At 43.1% G+C, this 19,915-nt stretch overlaps 2 protein-coding genes across 3 annotated transcripts; both read right to left on the bottom strand.

Moving 5' to 3' along the window:
- Nucleotides 1–298: 298 nt before the first annotated feature.
- LOC109904206 (proteasome subunit alpha type-6-like) lies at nucleotides 299–2,692 on the bottom strand. Of its 2 annotated transcripts, none has more exons than XM_020501414.2 (7): nucleotides 2,512–2,692; nucleotides 1,970–2,064; nucleotides 1,789–1,870; nucleotides 1,519–1,674; nucleotides 819–997; nucleotides 624–718; nucleotides 299–506 (listed from the first exon to the last, which is right to left on the bottom strand). In XM_020501414.2, the coding sequence occupies exons 1-7, from the start codon at nucleotides 2,585–2,587 to the stop codon at nucleotides 449–451; spliced, it is 741 nt and encodes a 246-aa protein (XP_020357003.1). In that variant the 5' UTR covers nucleotides 2,588–2,692; the 3' UTR covers nucleotides 299–448. The 2 variants fall into 2 exon arrangements, with proteins under 2 accessions (XP_020357003.1, XP_031643857.1); XM_031787997.1 differs by having other exon boundaries at nucleotides 2,441–2,690.
- Nucleotides 2,693–2,795: 103 nt separating this feature from the next.
- On the bottom strand, nucleotides 2,796–3,893 carry LOC116353347 (mitochondrial ribonuclease P catalytic subunit-like). Its single transcript, XM_031787999.1, has 2 exons — nucleotides 3,669–3,893; nucleotides 2,796–3,486 (listed from the first exon to the last, which is right to left on the bottom strand). Exons 1-2 carry the CDS (start codon nucleotides 3,845–3,847, stop codon nucleotides 3,399–3,401), a joined length of 267 nt encoding a protein of 88 aa, XP_031643859.1. The 5' UTR covers nucleotides 3,848–3,893; the 3' UTR covers nucleotides 2,796–3,398.
- Between the last annotated feature and the right edge of the window lie 16,022 nt (nucleotides 3,894–19,915).

The raw sequence follows: 19,915 nt of genomic DNA, 5'->3' as shown, positions 1-19,915 counted from the left end.
TGCACACATGCTTACAACCACTTCAAGAATGCTGTACATCCAGCAGTCTAGAACAGGGAATAAGGGGATCTTCAATCTCATTGCTCAACTTTCAAATATTATTGTATTGCATCACTAATGTGCTGAGCTGTGTGGACAACTTATTTCAAAAGATTTGAATCCACTTGCCTTTGTTAATAAGTAAAATAAGACATTTGGGGATTTCTATAGCACACACAATCATGGAGTCAAATAACAGTCAGCATAAGGCTTTGGATCTATGCACCATATCTGTATGGGGAAAGAAAACCTACCAGGATTTGAGTTTCTCGAAAACATTCTCTTTAATTGAACAGCGTAAATGTACAGCAAAAAAGAAGTCAGGGCTTTCGTTCTGAAGATCAGTGGTAGTGTTCTCTGTCATATTTCTAGGGTAGTCTCCCCTCTAGACTGGAACACATGGAAACACTCAATCTCGCTCTGACAGGGACACAAGGTGGACATCGATCTCGGTCTCTGTCAGGATCCTGTAAATGGAGAGACAAATACTGATTCTGCCTGGGTCTTTGTACATAACCTATCTGTCCTAAATATTGAATTTATATTTACTTCATCACTATTAAACAATTCCCATGGAGACTCACCTGAATTTAGGATCTTCCGTTGTAATGACACCGATCTCTAGCTCGGAGGGCTTGAAGTCAATGGACAGTACCGTAGACAAACAGGTTATCGCAGTCTGTAAACAAAAGAGGATTAAACTCAAACTATTTCGAATCGGGACTAGTTTGCTGATTTAAGTTGTATTATTCTACACGCCAAGGGGTAAGGTATTTTACCTCGATTGTTTGCGCAAAGGTCCAGTCCAGTTTCTTCTTGACCTTTTTCTCCAGGAAGGTGGTGGCCTCTGTCTGTTTGACCCCAGCAGCAGTGGCCTTGAAGCCACAGTAGTATCCTGCAGGGTCACACTTATACACCTGGGGACCACACTCCTCGTCCACACCAATCACTATCATGCCTGCAACAATGGATTATTTTTTAAATTATTTTTATTAATTGAGACCAAAACTAAAAGCAGCTTAGCTAAGAATGCAACTTTCTTACTCTGCATTTTCCCACCCAAAATATATATATTTTTAAACATTTTTGTCATTTAGCAGATGCTCTTATTAAGAGTGACTTACAGTTAGTGCATTCATCTTAAGATAGCTAGGTGAGAACCACATTTCGCAGTCATAGTAAGTACATTTTCCTTCAATAAATAAGTTATCAGCAATGTCAGTGCAAGTAGGAAAAGTGCAGTTTTTTAGGGGGAGGGGGGATAAGACAGATGTCTTATTTAAGATACTCTTTGAAAAGGTAGGGTTTCAGACGTTTTCATAAGATGGGCAGGGACTCTGCTTTCCTGACATTTTTATTAGTGAGGAACAACAGTCGTAAGGTTCATTTTAAACCAGCGGGTTTGGTTCACCTCCAATAATTTGAAAGCACTTATAGTCCAAGATTATTACTATTTTTAAACAGAATTGTAACACTTACAGCAACCCAGAGGTCTCATCTCAGCATTCTGTGTGTACACCTGAGAGATGTCAGCCATCCTCTTACACAGCATGTCCACTGGGATCTCATAGCCATACTTGTACTTCCAGTTGGCTGCTTCGTAGCGAGCTCTCTGGACTTGAGACTTGCTGTCAGCTGAACACAAATTAATCGGTTATTATTTGTCATTATTACAGAAATTAATTAATACACTCCATGAAGTTCATCTTCAGCCTGTATTGGATATTTCAACCTTAAAATATTTCCCACCCGTCATTCCGGACATGACACAGCCAATGTTTTCTGTGATTTTGAATAGGTGTGTGACTGTGGAGGCATCAAGAAGCTTGTCCTGTGGGAGAGATTGAAGAGTACATCTCATTACTGTCTGTAACATCGCATAGGCATATTGATAACAGAGCAATGAATAAGTCATGAAGGGTGTTCTTACTGGAACTTTCTTCTGTGTGACGACAACTGCACAGTCTTGTCCTCGGATAGCTAATGAGGTAAGGCCACCTTGATTGATAGCCTTGAATGCATATTCTGGGGAAATAAACAACAGGAAAACATTATGCATCACTCCAGACTGTTGTTTATGGAAGAGATAACAGATTCAAAGCGGCAACTTCTGTCAAATAACGTTACACGAGTAGTTCTTAAATTAGCAAATTTCAAGCGCAACAGGAACTGTTGACAGATTTGAATTAGACGTTAGCTAGGATAGCTACTTAGCTGGCTAACTAGCTAATTGATTAGCTACTAGTTAGCAAGCATAATCAATGTCTTACGCGTTAGGATCTGAAAATGTTAACATACATTATCCGTTCACTGACAGAAGCAAACAGCTAGCTAGAGATAATATGCCTAACTTAAATAACATGTTCCTTAACATTACTAGCTAGCTAAATTACTAGCTTACGTTAGTTTGCTACCGGTGATGACTGCGCAAGTTAGTATTTTTTCTTGTCTTCATAACGATCCCATACTAACCGACTTGGTAGAGTCTGCCCTCTGGAGAGAATATGGTAATATGTCGGTCAAATCCTGCACTCGACCCTCGGGACATTGTGTTGGTAAACAAGCAAATATGTATAAAAGTTGAAACTGAAAATAGAACAGCTCAGGGAAAAACGATGCACGGCAATGACCCCCGGAAGTAGTTCTCGGGAACAGTAGATTCATGTTCGGGTCAAGCGAAGGGGCGTGGTTTACTCACACTGGTTTGATGAATGCTTTTTTTAATATATATATATAAAATCTAGGACTCAAAGTGATTGAGTCTCTCTTTTATTATTTTTTTCACGTTTCATTAAGGAACACTGTATTTTACAGTTTGTGAAGATCAAACAGAAGCAGGTGCCTTATTTTGCCCTGGTGAGACAAAGACACTTCTGGGGAACTAAATAAGTATATCTCTCTGCCCCATTCTCATCATAGTGGATGTGACAGGAGCCTCCATTTGTCTGGACAATGGTGTCATAACTTGATATCCTCTGGAAAAAAAAGTAACAGAACACCACAAGAATAATAATAACCTCAAACACACACATGCCATGCATTTACTTCTTTGGGGCTCCGAGTGGCACAGCAGTCTAAGGAACTGCATCTCAGTGCTAGAGACATAACTACAGACACCCTGGTTCAAATCCTGGCTGTATCCCTGTGCGATAGGGCGGCGCACAACGTTCATTTTAGGTCCCCATATAGACAACATGCATTTATGCATTGATTTGTAATAAATAAGCAAGCTCCATCTCCCTTTTACTTCCACCTGGAATCATACACTCTTTCCCAGAGTGTAACTGCTCAGCACCAGCTAGTGCCCTCTCTGCCACTTGAAGAAGAGGCGTCGAGCAGCACCATCGGGCAGGCAGGCCTTATGGTCCCGCATCAGGTCCCAGCTCAAAGTTACAGTGGTTCCCAGAGTGCAGTGTGGCATACAGCAGGAAAGGGTCATCCTCAGAACTGTCAAACAACCAGAGGTGTCAAGAACCAAACAAACCCAAAGAATACACAAATACACAGAGTGGACAAAACATTAAGAACACCTTTCTAATACTGCGTTGCCTAATATGATCCTCCAGAAAGCTTTGGTTTGTAAAGACATAGGACTGAGTTTGTAAGACAGAGTATACAGCTGAACTCACATGTCAGTGAAGAAGCAGTGGGCCTTCTGCTGGACCAGGCTCATGTCATGTCTGTCCCAGCGGCGTGAGGGCCGTTGCATGTGCTTCCTCCACAGGACCAGAATGACCAGGCCCTGTCGCTCCAGCTCTGACACCACCACCAGGAGCTGCATGTAAACACAAAGACATTTAGCCATCATCACTTATGTCACACCACGGTCCTTTTAATTAGGCACCAAACAGAACACAATGTATTTAAAAGGACTACTCATTTCTTTGCAAATTTTAACAAAATGTTTGTTGCATGCCAGCCTTAATAAACATTATTTTGCTTTTAGAAGATCAACAAAGGTTAGCCAATATAATGCATTGCATTTAGGGTGAACATTCTATCCGTCAATGTAAGATTTTTATGAATGAAAGAACACAATGCATTCGCCCATTGGGATGAATACTCAGTCCGTCATCTGTTACCTTCATTCACTTCCTCTGTAGGGAATTTCCCTGGTTGAGTCTGAGACAATTGACACATATTATTATTATTTTTTAACCTTTATTTAACTATGCAGGTCAGTTAAGAACAAATTCTTATTTACGATGACAGCCTACATCAGCTATAGATAAATTCATTCTCAATGCTTAACCATTGTTTAGGCTTTTTTTGGTATTAACTATTGGTTTACTCAGGTAAGGTTGCAAAAATCCAGTAACTTTCCCAAATTTCCCTGGTTTTCCAGAAAACCCGATTGGAGTTCCTGGACAACCCTACTCAGAGGTGATGATGATGAGAGTTCTTTTCTACAGGATATTGCATATTTTCCACTCTTGACAAAAAAAGGGGAAATTAAAAAGCTGATTGCAATCTTTATATTACTTTGCTATCAATTTGCACCTGTTTGACTGAGATAATTACATTTTTTTTGTCTCATTCATCTCATCTCCTCTGCAACTTTTTCCTAGGTTCCTTGCTACAAATGAGAATATGTTCAGTCAACATACCTGGTGAAATAAGGGTTAAATAAAGAGGACCTGTGCAAACACCATGACATTATTTAGCACTTTTTAAAAAGGTCACACCTAGGGCCGTGGCAGTCATGACATTTTGTCCGCTGGTTATTGCCATGCAAAAGTTAATTAACATAAACATGTTTAGCATCTCTAGGCCTCCACACATACAATCGGCATACAAGTGTAAGGTTCTGCTTTTCTTTTCTTAGTCAACCTTGTGTTCTTTGTGTTCTGGAACGTAGTTCTGTCTTTCATTTTTGTTCATTGATTTCACCTGTGTTCGTTTCTCACCTGGTCTCATCAGCTCCCTAATTAGTTCAGTTCTTTCTGTTTGAATGGTTGTGAGGTATTGTTTGTTTTTGACTGCCTACCTGTGTATGACCATTGCCTGTGACCACGTTCCTGCCTTCCGTGAAGGCTTAATAAACATCTGCTGTGCTCTGTGTGTGAATCTACACCTTTTTCTCCCTGAGTATTCATTACAACAAGCTGGTGATGCATGCCTTTGGAACATCTACATTTAAGTTGAATAAATCAATTGAATATACACCATGACAATAAATCCATTATTTATTTTAGGCAGGTCTAAAGAAACATGAACATGAAGAAAATGTATTTCAGAAGAACAGAATATGTTTTGGCCTATTGTATGTTGTCTGGCTATACCTCATGGCATAGGCTGAAGGCTTGTACATTTAACAATCAGTGGAGGATCCTCATAAGAGGAAAGGGAGGACCATCCTCTTCAGTGAATTTCCCCAAAAATAAAAATAGTCAAGTATTTAAAAAAGTTATAATTTTTATACTGAACTAAAATATAAACTCAACATGTAAAGTGTTGGTCCTAGTTTTCATGAGCTGAAATAAGAAATCCCTGAAATTATGCATACACACAAAAAGCAAATTTCTCTCATTTTGAGCACAAATTTCTTTACATTCCTGTTAGTGACAGGTGTGACATATCAAGAAGCTGATTAAACAACATGATCATTACACAGGTGCACTTTGTGCTGGCGATAATAAAAGGCCACTCTAAAATGTGCAGTTTTTACTCTAAAATGTCTCAAGATTTGAGGGAGCGTGCAATTTGCATGCTGGCTGCACATTAGCATGCTGTTAGCATGCTGACTGTCCACCAGAACTGTTGCCAAAGAATTTAATGTTAATTCCTCTAACATAAGCCAACATAAGCCACCTCCAATGTTGTTTTCGAGAATTTGGCAGTAGGTCGTTGTGAGGCAGGTTGGACCTAAAGCCACCTCCAATGTTGTTTTCGAGAATTTGGCAGTAGGTCCAACCTGCCTCACAACGACCTACTGCCAAATTCTCGAAAACAACATTGGAGGTGGCTTATGTTAGAGGAATGTGTAACCATGCCAGCCCAGGACCTCCACATCCGGCTTCTTCATATTTGGGATCGTCTGAGACCAGCCACCCAAACAACTGATGAAACTAAGGAGTATTTCTGTCTGTAATGAAGCCTTTTTGAGGGGGAAAACAAATTCTCATTGGCAGGATCTGGCTCCCCAGTGAGTAGGTAGGCATATGCCTTCCCAGGCAACACCCATGGCTGCGCCCCTGCCCAGTCATGTGAAATTAGGGCCTCATGAATTTATTTAAATTGACTGATTTCCTTATATCAAATCAAAGTTTATTTGTCACGTGCGCCGAATACAACAGGTGTAGACCTTACAGTGAAATGCTTACTTACAGGCCCTAACTAACAGTGGAATTTTAAAGTAAAAAATAGGTATTAGGTGAACAATAGATTAGTAAAGAAATAAAAAAAACAACAGTAAAAAGACTGTGGCGAGGCTATAACAGTAGCGAGGCTATATACAGGCACCGGTTAGTCTGGCTAATTGATGTAGTATGTACATGTAGGTATGGTTAAAGTGACTATGCATATATGATAAACAGAGAGTAGCAGTAGTGTAAAAGAGGGGTTGGGGGGTGGTGGGTGGTGGGACACAATGCAAATAGTCTGGGTAGCCAATGTGAGGGGGCACTGGTTAGTCGGGCTAATTGAGGTAGTATGTACATGAATGTATTGTTAAAGTGATATGCATATATGCTAAACAGAGTGTAGTAGCAGCGTAAAAGAGGGGTTGGGGGGAGGCACAATGCAAATAGACCTGGTAGCCATTTGATGACCAGTTCAGGCGTCTTATGGCTTGGGGGTAAAAGCTGTTGAGAAGCCTTTTGGTCCTAGACTTGGTGCTCCGGTACCGCTTGCCGTGTGGTAGTAGAGAGAACAGTCTATGACTAGGGTGGCTGGGATCTTTGACAATTTTTAGGGCCTTCCTTTGACACCACCTGGTGTAGAGGTCCTGGTTGGCAGGCAGCTTAGCCCCTATGTAGTATTGGAACGTACGCAATATCCTCTGTAGTGCCTTGTGGTCAGAGGCCGAGCAGTTGCCGTACCAGGCAGTGATGCAACCAGTCAAGATGCTCTCGATGTTGCAGCTGTAGAACCTTTTGAGGATTTGAGGACCCATGCCAAAACGTTTTAGTTTCCTGAGGGGGAAAAGGCTTTGTCCTGCCCTATTTACGACTGTCTTGGTGTGTTTAATGGTTTATTGTCATGGTGACCAATCTAGGTTGTTGGTGATGTGGACACCAAGGAACTTGAAGCTCTCAACCTGCTCCACTACAGCCCCATCGATGAGAATGGGGGCGTACTCGGTCCTCCTTTTCATGTAGTCCTCAATCATCTCCTTAGTCTTGGTTACGTTGAGGGATAGGTTGTTATTCTGGCACCACCCGGCCAGGTCTCTGACCTCCTCCCTATAGGCTGTCTCTTCATTGTCGGTGATCAGGCCTGCCACTGTTGTGTCTTCTGCAAACTTAATGATGGCGTTGGAGTCGTGCCTGGAGGGGACTGAGCACGCACCCCTGGGGGCTCCAGTGTTGAGGATCAGTGTGGCAGATATTATGCTACCTACCCTCACCAAATGGGGGCAGCCCGTCAGGAAGTCCAGGATCCAGTTGCAGATGAAGGTGTTTAGTCCCAGGGTCCTTAGCTTAGTGATGAGCTTTGAGGGTACTATGGTGTTGAACGCTGAGCTGTAGTCAATTAATAGCATTCTCACATAGGTGTTCCTTTAGTCCAGGTGGGAAAGGGCAGAGTGGAGTACAATAGAGATTGCATCATCTGTGGATCTGTTTGGGCGGTATGCAAATTGGAGTGGGTCTATGGTTTCTGGGATAACGGTGTTTATGTGAGCCATTACCAGCCTTCGGAAGCACTTCCTGGCTACAGAAGTGAGTGCTATGTGTCTGTAGTCATTCAGGCAGGTTGCCTTAGTTTTCTTGGGCACAGGGACTATGGTGGTCTGCTTTAAACATGTTGGTATTTCAGACTCAATCAGGGACATGTTGAAAATGTCAGTAAAGACACCTGCCAGTTGGTCCGCACATGACCGGAGCACCCATCCTGTTAATCAGTCTATCCCTGCGGCCTTGTGAATGTTGACCTGTTTAAAGGTCTTACTCACATCGGCTACGGAGAGCGGGATCACACAGTCATCCAGAATAGCTGATGCTCTCATGCATGCCTCAGTGTTGCTTGCTTCGAAGCGAGCATAGAAGTGATTTAGCTCGTCTGGTAGGCTTGTGTCACTGGGCAGCTCTCGTGGCTGTGCTTCCCTTTGTAGTCTGTAATAAGATGAGTGTCAGAGCCGGTCTAGTAAGATTCAATCTTCGTCCTGTATTGGTGCTTTGCCTGTTTGATGGTTCGTCGGAGGGCATAGCAGGATTTCTTATAAGCTTCCAAGTTAGAGTCCCGCACCTTGAAAGCGGCAGACCACCTTTCGCTCAGTGTGAATGTTGCCTGTAATCCATGGCTCCTGGTTGGCGTATGTACATACAGTCACTGTGGGGACGATGTCCTCGATGCACTTATTGATAAAGCCAGTGACTGAAGTGGTGTACTCCTCAATGCAATCAGAGGAATCCCAAAACATGTTCCAGTTTGTGATAGCAAAACAGTCCTGTAGCTTAGCATCTAATTCATCTGACCACTTTTTTATGGACCGAGTCACTGGTGCTTCCTGCTTTAATATTTGCTTGTAAGCAGGAATCAGGAGGATAGAATTGTGGTCAGATTTTTTAAAATATATTTTTGAATTTTACCCCGTTTTCTCCCCAATTTCGTGGTATCCAATTGTTTTTTAGTAGCTATTATCTTGTCTCATCGCTACAACTTCCGTACGGGCTCGGGAGAGACGAAGGTTGAAAGTCATGCGTCCTCCGATACACAACCCAACCAAGCCGCACTGCTTCTTAACACAGCGCGCACCAATGTGTTGGAGGAAACACCATGTACCTGGCAACCTTGGTTAGCGCGCACTGTGCCCGGCCCGCCACAGGAGTCGCTGGTGTGCGATGAGACAAGGACATCCATACCGGCCAAGCCCTCTCTAACCCGGAAGACGCTAGGCCAATTGTGCGTCGCCCCACAGACCTCCCGGTCGCGGCCGGTTACGACAGAGCCTGGGTGCAAACCCAGAGTCTCTGGTGGCACAGCTTGCGCTGCAGTACAGCGCCCTTAACCACTGCGCCACCTGGGAGGCCTAATTGTGGTCAGATTTACCAAATGGAGGGCGAGGGAGAGCTTTGTACACATCTCTGTGTGTGGAATACAGGTGATTTAGATTTTTTTTCCCTTGGGTTGCGCATTTAACATGTTGATAGAGATTAGGTAAAACTGATTTAAGTTTCCCTGCATTAAAGTCGCCAGCCACTAGGAGCGCTGCCTCTGGGTGCTCAATTTCCTGTTTGCTTATTTCCTTATAAGTGCAGTCTAAGTGTGGTCTTAGTGCCAGCATCCATCTGTGGTGGTAAATAAACAGAATATCCATGTCATCATTCAGTCACGATTCAAACAGAGACAGAAACAAACATCTTTCTGGTAAGAAGAGGGGCGGGGGCGTATGCCTTATGGCTAAAGAGACATGGTGTGATGAAAGAAACATACAGGAACTCAAATCCTTCTGTTCACCTGATTTAGAATTCCTCACAATCAAATGTAGACCGCATTATCTACCAAGAGAATTCTCTTCGATTATAATCACAGCTGTATATATCCCCCCCCCCAAGCAGACACATCGATGGCTCTGAACGAACTTTATTTAACTCTTTGCAAACTGGAAACCATTTATCCGGAGGCTGCATTCATTGTAGCTGGGGATTTTAACAAGGCTAATCTGAAAACAAGACTCCCTAAATTTTATCAGCATATCGATTGCGCAACAAGGGGTGGAAAGACCTTGGATCATTGTTACTCTAACTTCCGCGACGCATATAAGGCCCTGCCCCGCCCCCCTTTCGGAAAAGCTGACCACGACTCCATTTTGTTGATCCCTGCCTACAGACAGAAACTAAAACAAGAGGCTCCCACGCTGAGGTCTGTCCAACGCTGGTCCGACCAAGCTGACTCCACACTCCAAGACTGCTTCCATCATGTGGACTGGGATATGTTTCGTATTGCGTCAGATAACAATATTGACGAATACGCTGATTCGGTGTGCGAGTTCATTAGAACGTGCATTGAAGATGTCGTTCCCATAGCAATGATTAAAACATTCCCTAACCAGAAACCGTGGATTGATGGCAGTATTCGCGTGGAACTGAAAGCGCGAACCACTGCTTGCAAGGTGTCTGGTAACATGACCGAATACAAACAGTGCAGCTATTCCCTCCGCAAGGCTATCAAACAAGCTAAGCGTCAGTACAGAGACAAAGTAGAATCTCAATTCAACGGCTCAGACACAAGAGGCATGTGGCAGGGTCTACAGTCAATCACGGACTACAGGAAGAAATCCAGCCCAGTCACGGACCAGGATGTCTTGCTCCTAGGCAGACTAAATAACTTTTTTGCCCGCTTTGAGGACAATACAGTGCCACTGACACGGCCTGCTTCACTGCAGCCGAGGTGAGTAAGACATTTAAACGTGTTAACCCTCGCAAGGCTGCAGGCCCAGACGGCATCCCCAGCCACGCCCTCAGAGCATGCGCAGACCAGCTGGCCGGTGTGTTTACGGACATATTCAATCAATCCCTATACCAGTCTGCTGTTCCCACATGCTTCAAGAGGGCCACCATTGTTCCTGTTCCCAAGAAAGCTAAGGTAACTGAGCTAAACGACTACCGCCCCGTAGCACTCACTTCCGTCATCATGAAGTGCTTTGAGAGACTAGTCAAGGACCATATCACCTCCACCCTACCTGACACCCTAGACCCACTCCAATTTGCTTACCGCCCAAATAGGTCCACAGACGATGCAATCTCAACCACACTGCACACTGCCCTAACCCATCTGGACAAGAGGAATACCTATGTGAGAATGCTGTTCATCGACTACAGCTCGGCATTCAACACCATAGTACCCTCCAAGCTCGTCATCAAGCTCGAGACCCTGGGTCTCGACCCCGCCCTGTGCAACTGGGTACTGGACTTCCTGACGGGCCGCCCCCAGGTGGTGAGGGTAGGCAACAACATCTCCTCCCCGCTGATCCTCAACACTGGGGCCCCACAAGGGTGCGTTCTGAGCCCTCTCCTGTACTCCCTGTTCACCCACGACTGCGTGGCCATGCACACCTCCAACTCAATCATCAAGTTTGCGGACGACACAACAGTGGTAGGCTTGATTACCAACAACGACGAGACGGCCTACAGGGAGGAGGTGAGGGCCCTCGGAGTGTGGTGTCAGGAAAAATAACCTCACACTCAACGTCAACAAAACTAAGGAGATGATTGTGGACTTCAGGAAACAGCAGAGGGAACACCCCCCTATCCACATCGATGGAACAGTAGTGGAGAGGTTAGCAAGTTTTAAGTTCCTCGGCATACACATCACAGACAAACTGAATTGGTCCACTCACACAGACAGCATCGTGAAGAAGGCGCAGCAGCGCCTCTTCAACCTCAGGAGGCTGAAGAAATTCGGCTTGTCACCAAAAGCACTCACAAACTTCTACAGATGCACAATCGAGAGCATCCTGGCGGGCTGTATCACCGCCTGGTACGGCAACTGCTCCGCCCTCAACCGTAAGGCTCTCCAGAGGGTAGTGAGGTCTGCACAACGCATCACCGGGGGCAAACTACCTGCCCTCCAGGACACCTACACCACCCGATGTTACAGGAAGGCCATAAAGATCATCAAGGACATCAACCACCCGAGCCACTGCCTGTTCACCCTGCTATCATCCAGAAGGCGAGGTCAGTACAGGTGCATCAAAGCTGGGACCGAGAGACTGAAAAACAGCTTCTATCTCAAGGCCATCAGACTGTTAAACAGCCACCACTAACATTGAGTGGCTGCTGCCAACACACTGACACTGACACTGACTCAACTCCAGCCACTTTAATAATGGGAATTGATGGGAAATGATGTAAATATATCACTAGCCACTTTAAACAATGCTACCTTATATAATGTTACTTACCCTACATTATTCATCTCATATGCATACGTATATACTGTACTCTCATCGACCGAATCCTTATGTAATACATGTATCACTAGCCACTTTAACTATGCCACTTTGTTTACATACTCATCTCATATGTATATACTGTACTCGATACCATCTACTGTATCTTGCCTATGCTGCTCTGTACCATCACTCATTCATATATCCTTATGTACATATTCTTTATCCCCTTACACTGTGTATAAGACATTAGTTTTGGAATTGTTAGTTAGATTACTTGTTGGTTATTACTGCATTGTCGGAACTAGAAGCACAAGCATTTCGCTACACTCGCATTAACATCTGCTAACCATGTGTATGTGACAAATAAAATTTGATTTGATTGGATTTTATTTGATTCCGTGAAACATAAGATGTTACAGTTTTTGATATCCCATTGGTAGGATATTCGTGATCGTACCTCGTCTAATTTATTGTCCAATGATTGTACATTGTCGAGTAATACTGACGGTAATGGCAGCTTTCCCACTCGCCTTCTGCGGATCCTTACGAGGCACCCCTCTCTGTGTCCTCTGTGCCTGCATCTCTTTCTCTTGCCAATATCGGGGATGTTGGCCTTGTCGGATGTTAGCAGTATATCCTGTTTGTCCTGCTTGTTGAAGAAAAATCTTTGTCTAATCCGAGGTGAGTGATTGCTGTCCTGATATGCAGAAGCCCTTTTTTGCTGTAAGATACGGTGGCAGAAACATTATGTACAAAATAAGTTACAAATAACCCGAAAACCCCCCACATAATAGCACAGTTGGTTAGGCACCCGTAAAACTGCTGCCATTTCTTCCAAGGACATTTATATGAACTGTAACTCAGTAAAATCGTTTAAATTGTTGCATGTTGTGTTTACATTTTTGTTCAGTATAGATAAAACTATACTAAATATATTGAAGTCACCAAATAATTGATTTAAAAAAACTGTTTTGCAATTGTCTACAGTTGCCTCAGCCATTATTCTGTAGGGGAGCACCATGATGTTGCCGGAGGACAGCTAGCTTCCATTCTCCTCTGGTCACATTGACTTCAATACAAAACCTAGGAGGCTTATGGTTCTCACCCCCTTCCATAGACTTACACAGAAATTATGACAACTTCCGGAGGACATCCTCCAACCTATCAGAGCTCTTGCAGCATAAACTGACATTTCGTCCACCAAATCAAAGGATCAGAGAATTAATCTAGTACTGAAATCATAAGCTTTGGTCACTGGAACTCTTCCAAGTCAAGGTAAGCATTTGGTTTTATTAATGTATTGCCACCGGGGCTGGCCAGTGTAACTGCTAATCTGATTGCTGACTGTACACTGTACTGCATGATTTTAGCGGGTTTATTAGTAGTTCTAGTTGACTGTGATGTGACAACGATGTAGGCTGTGTGTAGCGGTTAGCGGTCATGATATGAAGTTTTGGCTTGGAAAGGTTTTTTCATCTGGTCACAGACAGCTGATGTGTTGTGCAAGTGAAGGGAAAAGGTGAGGAGGAGACTGAATAGATAGTTGCGAGAAGTAATTATATATAGGTCTACAATGAGCAAAGTGATCATGCTGTTTTTATGTGGCTGCTATGAAAGTGAACTGTTAGAGTGTGATTAGGGGTGTATTCATTCCACCTATTCTGTTGAACCTTCACCTCACTAAAACCCCAGGTTCGATCCCAGGCTGTGTCACAACCGGCTATGACCGGGGGTCCGATAGGGCGGTGCACAATTGGCCCAGCTTCACCTGGGTTAGGGAAGGGTTTGGATGGGCACCTGCAGGCTGGCTTCGGTCCTCAGATGGACGGTGTCTCCTCCGACACATGACTACTGGGTTAAGTGGGCAGGTGTTAAGAAGTGCGGTTTGGGGTCATGTTTTGGAGGACTCGACCTTCGCTACACCCGAGCCCGTTGGGGAGTTGCAGCGATGAGACAAGATCGTAATTGGATCGCAATTGGATATCACAAAATTGGGGAGAAAAAGGGTGTAAACTAAAAATAATAAATAAAAGAATAATGATGTTCAATGCTGCAAAAATTTTATGATACCCTTTCCCAGATCTGTGCCTCGACACAATCCTGTCTCGGAGCTCTACCGACAATTCCTTCGACCTTATGGCTTGGTTTTTGCTCTGACATGCACTGTCAACTGTGGGACCTTGCATAGACAGGTGTGTGCCTATCCAAATCATGTCGAATCAATTTAATTTACCCCAGGTGGACTCCAATCAAGTTGTAGAAACATCTCAAGGATGATCAATGGAAACAGGATGCACCTTTGCTCAATTTCAAGTCTCATAGCAAATGGTCTGAATACTTATGTAAATAAGGTATTTCAGTTTTTTATTTTTAATACATTTGCTAAATTTTCTAAAAGCCTGTTTTTGCTTTGTCATTATGGGGTATTGTGTGTAGATTAATGAGGGGAAAAATTATGTAATACATTTTAGAATAAGGCTGTAACGTAACAAAATCTGGAAAAAGTCAAAGGGTATGAAAAATGTCTGAATTTACTCAGTCCATCATTACTTTAGGCCTATGTATAAGGTCTAATATGCATACGGGTGTTTGGAATTAATCATCACCTCTGAAAGTGCTGTCCATTTCATTGCACTCTCTTGGCATTCTCTCAACCAGCTTCACAAGTTAGTCACCTGGAATGGATTTCAATTAACAGGTGTGCCTCGTTAAAAGTTAATTTGTGGAATTTCTTTCCTTCTTAATGCATTTGAGCCAATCAGTTGTGTTGTGACAAGGTAGGGCTGGTATATAGAAGATAGCCCTATTTGGTGAAAGACCAATCTCATATCATGGCAAGAACAGCTCAAATAGACAAAGAGAAATGAGTCAATCATTACTTGAAAGACATAAAGGTCAGTCAATATGGAAAATTTTCAGAATTTCAAAAACCAAGCACTATGCACTATCAAGCACTATGATGATGAAACTGACTTTCGTGAGGACCACCACAGGAAAGGAAGACCCAGAGTTACGTCTGCTGCAGAGTTACGTCTGCTCACTAGAGTTACCAGCTGTGGAAATTGCAGCCCAAATAAATGCTTCACAGAGTTCAATTAACAGACACATCTCAACATCAACTGTTCAGAGGAGACTGTGTGAATTAGGCCTTCATGGTTGAATTGCTGCAAAGAAACCACTACTAAAGGACACCAATAATAAGAAGAAACTTGCTTGGGCCAAGAAACACGAGCAATGGAGATTAGTTTGGTGGAAAGCTGTGCTTTGGTCTGATTAGTCCAAATTTGAGATTTTTGGTTCCAATCGCCGTGTCTTTGTGAGATGCAGAGTAGGTGAACAGATGATCTCCGCATGTTTGATTCCCACCATGAAGCTTGGAGGAGGAGGTGTGATGGTGTGATAGAGATACGCCATCCCATCTGGTTTGAGCTTAGTGGGACTATCATTTGTTTTTCAACAGGACAATGACCCCACACACCTCTAGGCTGTGTAAGGGCTATTTGACCAAGAAGGAGAGTGATGGAGTGCTGCATCAGGTGACCTGGCCTCCACAATCACCTGACCTCAAACCAATTGAGATGGTTTGGGATGAGTTGGACCACAAAGTGAAGGACAAGCAGCCAACAAGTGCTCAGAATATGTGGGAACTCTTTCAGAACTGTTGGAAAAGCATTCCAGGTGAAGCTGGTTGAGAGTATGCCAAGAGTGCGCAAAGCTGTCATCAAGGCAAAAGGTGTCTACTTTGAAAAATATAAAATATATATAAAATATACTTTTTTGGTTACTACATGATTCCATATGTGTTATTTCATAGTTTTGGTGTCTTCACTATTATTCTACAATGTAGAAAATAGTAAAAATAAAGAAAAACCCTTGAATGAGTAGGTGTGTCCAAACTTTTGACTGGAACTGGAAGTGTTTGATGTGATTATCGATTGCGTTTGCATTGATGTCAGAGTGGTTAGAGGGGCAATAGAGCCCTTAGTACCAAGCCATTAGGACCTGGTGATCGTTAGCGAGTTGAGTACTACTAATGCATGTCCAGAGTGCATAAAAGGAGATTACCATGATTCAACGGTCACTTAGAATTTTTACTGGGGTCATGACTCAGGACTGCAGGTGTTGCAGTAATTTGGTCACCGCAACAGCCCTAATCACACCCTGTTCTCTTTCTGTCCACTCTAGATGAGGAAGTGTTGACCTGGGAACAGCCGGTGGGTGTGGCTGTGTTCTGCTAACTCATCATGGGGGAAGTGAGCTTGGAGCAGCAGGTGTAAGGTTTACCAAGTAAAGCGTGAGACAAGAGCCATGAACCTTTAGCTGTAACCTGAAGTAATTTATATTTCCCACCTCATTGTTGTATATGTTTTAGTTTCTCATTCTCTCTTCTAGCAAGAAGAGGAAGATGGAAAAAAATCATTTCTATATTAAAAGTCATTGCTTATTGCAAATATCTGTTAATAGTAGATACTCATGGTTTTACACACAAAAAAAACTCCTACATGTCTAGTTGTCCGATGTGGTTGATGCTGCAGACGTGTGGGTTGGGGAGATGTGGCCTTTAGCTCATAACTGGGATGGAAGTTTACCCCACACACACACTTGAAATACTGATGTTAGTCATGTGAGAACCGGAGAGGAAACCCCCTCAATAAGGCATCAGGGTCTGTAGGTGTGCTGAAACAATACTCTCTGTGCTGCGATTATACAAACACAGAACTCTTATATTTTAAAATATTTTTAAAAATGTATTATTTATTTATTTGAAAGCAGGGGATTAATATCTACTCTATGCAGTCAGTGACCTGAGGCCACAGCCCCTCCTGCTCACTTCACCTGTCAGAGAAACAATAATGCCACACAGTTGTGGTGAGTTGGAGGGAGGAATGTCATTATTCACACTGTGTGGTCAGACTGTGGTGACTGAGGGTTCTGCTTACAGATAGAAACCCACAGAGTATGGTTAGGCTAAGAACAAATGTATACCCATCTTTCCCACAGGATCCAATCTAAACAACAGCCTCCCACATCACATTGCAGCTGTGACAATGCCATCTCCACTGTGTCTCAAGTGGGGGAAGACTGGCTTTACAACTATGTCACTTCAATGCAATTCAAGACGTTCCCTTTCAGGATATTTGTATTTGGCTCTATCCGAGGGGTCTATCCGAGGGGGAGGCAGGTAGCCTAATGGTTAGATAGATGATGATGACTGATGCTCGACCACTCAAGTAGTATGAAATCCAGATTAAGAAAATCCACCCATTGCATTGGGAGATCGCTTTTTGAGTGACATGGACTGTGGTTTGCTTAGTTTGGAAGACAGAGGAAGAGTAACAGTGAGTCAGCATGAACCTAAACACACTAACATGAGCTGTTGCCTTGCCAACTGGAAATGGTAACACCAGCTGTGGGTGTTCATTATGTAGAGAGGGCAGGGAAGGAGAGAGAAGGGCAGGAGAAGGCATGGAAGGAGAGGGCTGGGCAGGGCACTGCACGGCAGGAGAGGGCAGGGCTGGGACGTGGAGATTCCATCAGGTGCATCTTTGAAACCATCTATGACCATGTCAAAGGCCGGCTTCCACTTGACAAAGTTCTTGAAGCTCTCCAGCTCCTAGGAGAGGGAGAAATATTTGGTTACCCAAGCTACTGGTTTAAATATTTGGTGAAATGCTTTCTGCTTCCATTTGAAATGTTTGTGCATATCATCTGTAATATTGACATTTTTATGATGCATTTCAATGTCTCACAGCTATCAAATATCTAAATCTTAGGTGAAATATAAAGGGGATGGGGGGGATTCACATGCTGGAACAATATCACTTCATGACAAAAACAGACTTGAAAGTTACAAGCACCAGCTCACGTTGCATGCCTGACTGTACACAACAAGGATGACTTTTAGTAACAGGGCAAGACTTGTTCAATATTTACTGAACTTGACAGCCAGACCTTCCCTTTTTTTGTCATGTTTTTCTTTTCTTGTTTCCATTTCAATGGGAACCTGGACTAGCTCCAGATATGAGTCTGGCAGTACACAGTACAGTGGGGGAATTTCTGGCTGGACCACATGCCAACTCCAGGCCACACCTCTACATGTCTGTCTATCATGTACATTGTACACTGTATGTATGCATAGGTCTCTCGTGTTGCTGTCACTTCTGCATTGGAAATAGAGATCCATTTACATTTCATTGGTAGGAGGTTGGTAAATACTGGTCATACATGTCTAAATCTAAAGTTTTTTGCTGAGCTAAAATGTTTCTTTAAAAAAGGATTTCATCACGTATATGCAAATATGTTCCTCATGTTTCCAGAGAATGCAACGAGACTGACCAACTGCAGCCTACACACAGGAGATTACAGTAGGACACTGCAGAGCCCATTCATTGTTCAACAAATCATGTTGTGTAAGTGTCTATTATACAATACTGTAGCCATGGGAACAGGCCACTACTTTCACTTCTTTGTCTCCACGATGCAAATAGCCTGAGAAATCCCCCACCACACCCCAACACAAACCTCAAAGTCCACCAGAACAACAGTACTGTATACCCTTGCAAAATACTAACCATTCTTCGAGTAGGCTCCAACTGCTTGATTGTACTGTACCTTTGAGAATAAAAAATGCAGATAATAATTCTAAAAAGAATTGTAGCTTATTTGACTAAAGCTAGTAACTTGTCCCTTGTAGTGTCAGCTGTGTGAGTTGTCAGTTGCTCTGTCTAGTGGTGTCAATTTTTTTACATTTTCCATTTGGTTTACATTTTTTATATTATGCACTTCGAGATTATTCTGTATAATAAAAAGCACTTTGCAAATGTAATAAATTATTATTATTAGTATTACTTGTATTATTAACAGCATTGCAGTGAGACATCTGTATAGAATGGTAAGGGGAAGAATATTTGGGGAATCCCTCTTTTGTGCAGAAGGGAGAAAGTTCTGAAATAAATTACATTCAGAAGTCAGGAAATGTTCAGGCCCTGTTTCAGGCCATTTTGCACTTTGGGTTTCATCCCTCTTTTATATATGGTGCTTTAATAAATTCAGTAGTTCTAAACCTGTGACTGCCTCCTGCCTGCTCCTCTCTACAGTTTATATATGTTGCTTTATTAAATTCAGTAGTTCTAAACCTGTGACTGCCTCCTGCCTGCTCCTCTCTACAGTTTATATATGTTGCTTTATTAAATTCAGTAGTTCTAAACCTGTGACTGCCTCCTGCCTGCTCCTCTCTACAGTTTATATATGTTGCTTTATTAAATTCAGTAGTTCTAAACCTGTGACTGCCTCCTGCCTGCTCCTCTCTACAGTTTATATATGTTGCTTTATTAAATTCAGTAGTTCTAAACCTGTGACTGCCTCCTGCCTGCTCCTCTCTACAGTTTATATATGTTGCTTTATTAAATTCAGTAGTTCTAAACCTGTGACTGCCTCCTGCCTGCTCCTCTCTACAGTTTATATATGTTGCTTTATTAAATTCAGTAGTTCTAAACCTGTGACTGCCTCCTGCCTGCTCCTCTCTACAGTTTATATATGTTGCTTTATTAAATTCAGTAGTTCTAAACCTGCGACTGGCTCCTGCCTGCTCCTCTCTACACTTGTGACAGAATGACCGACCCAAGAGAACAGGAAGCAGCAGGACATCCTGACCTCTCCGCTACAGGAACGAAGTTCCACTACCACGACTTGTGCCTGGATCACCTCAAGACTGCCATGGACGAGGTGCTCCAAACTGTACGCCAGCTGCAGGCTAAACCGCCACCTTCCCAGCTCCCTGCGGTCGTTCCAGCCACCCCACCACCATCTACCCGGTCTGAT

Source organism: Oncorhynchus kisutch, linkage group LG14, assembly GCF_002021735.2.
Source record: "Oncorhynchus kisutch isolate 150728-3 linkage group LG14, Okis_V2, whole genome shotgun sequence".
Taxonomy (NCBI): domain Eukaryota; kingdom Metazoa; phylum Chordata; class Actinopteri; order Salmoniformes; family Salmonidae; genus Oncorhynchus; species Oncorhynchus kisutch.
The sequence above is the reverse complement of the archived record's forward strand: the minus strand, read 5'-3'. Positions and strand labels throughout refer to the sequence as shown.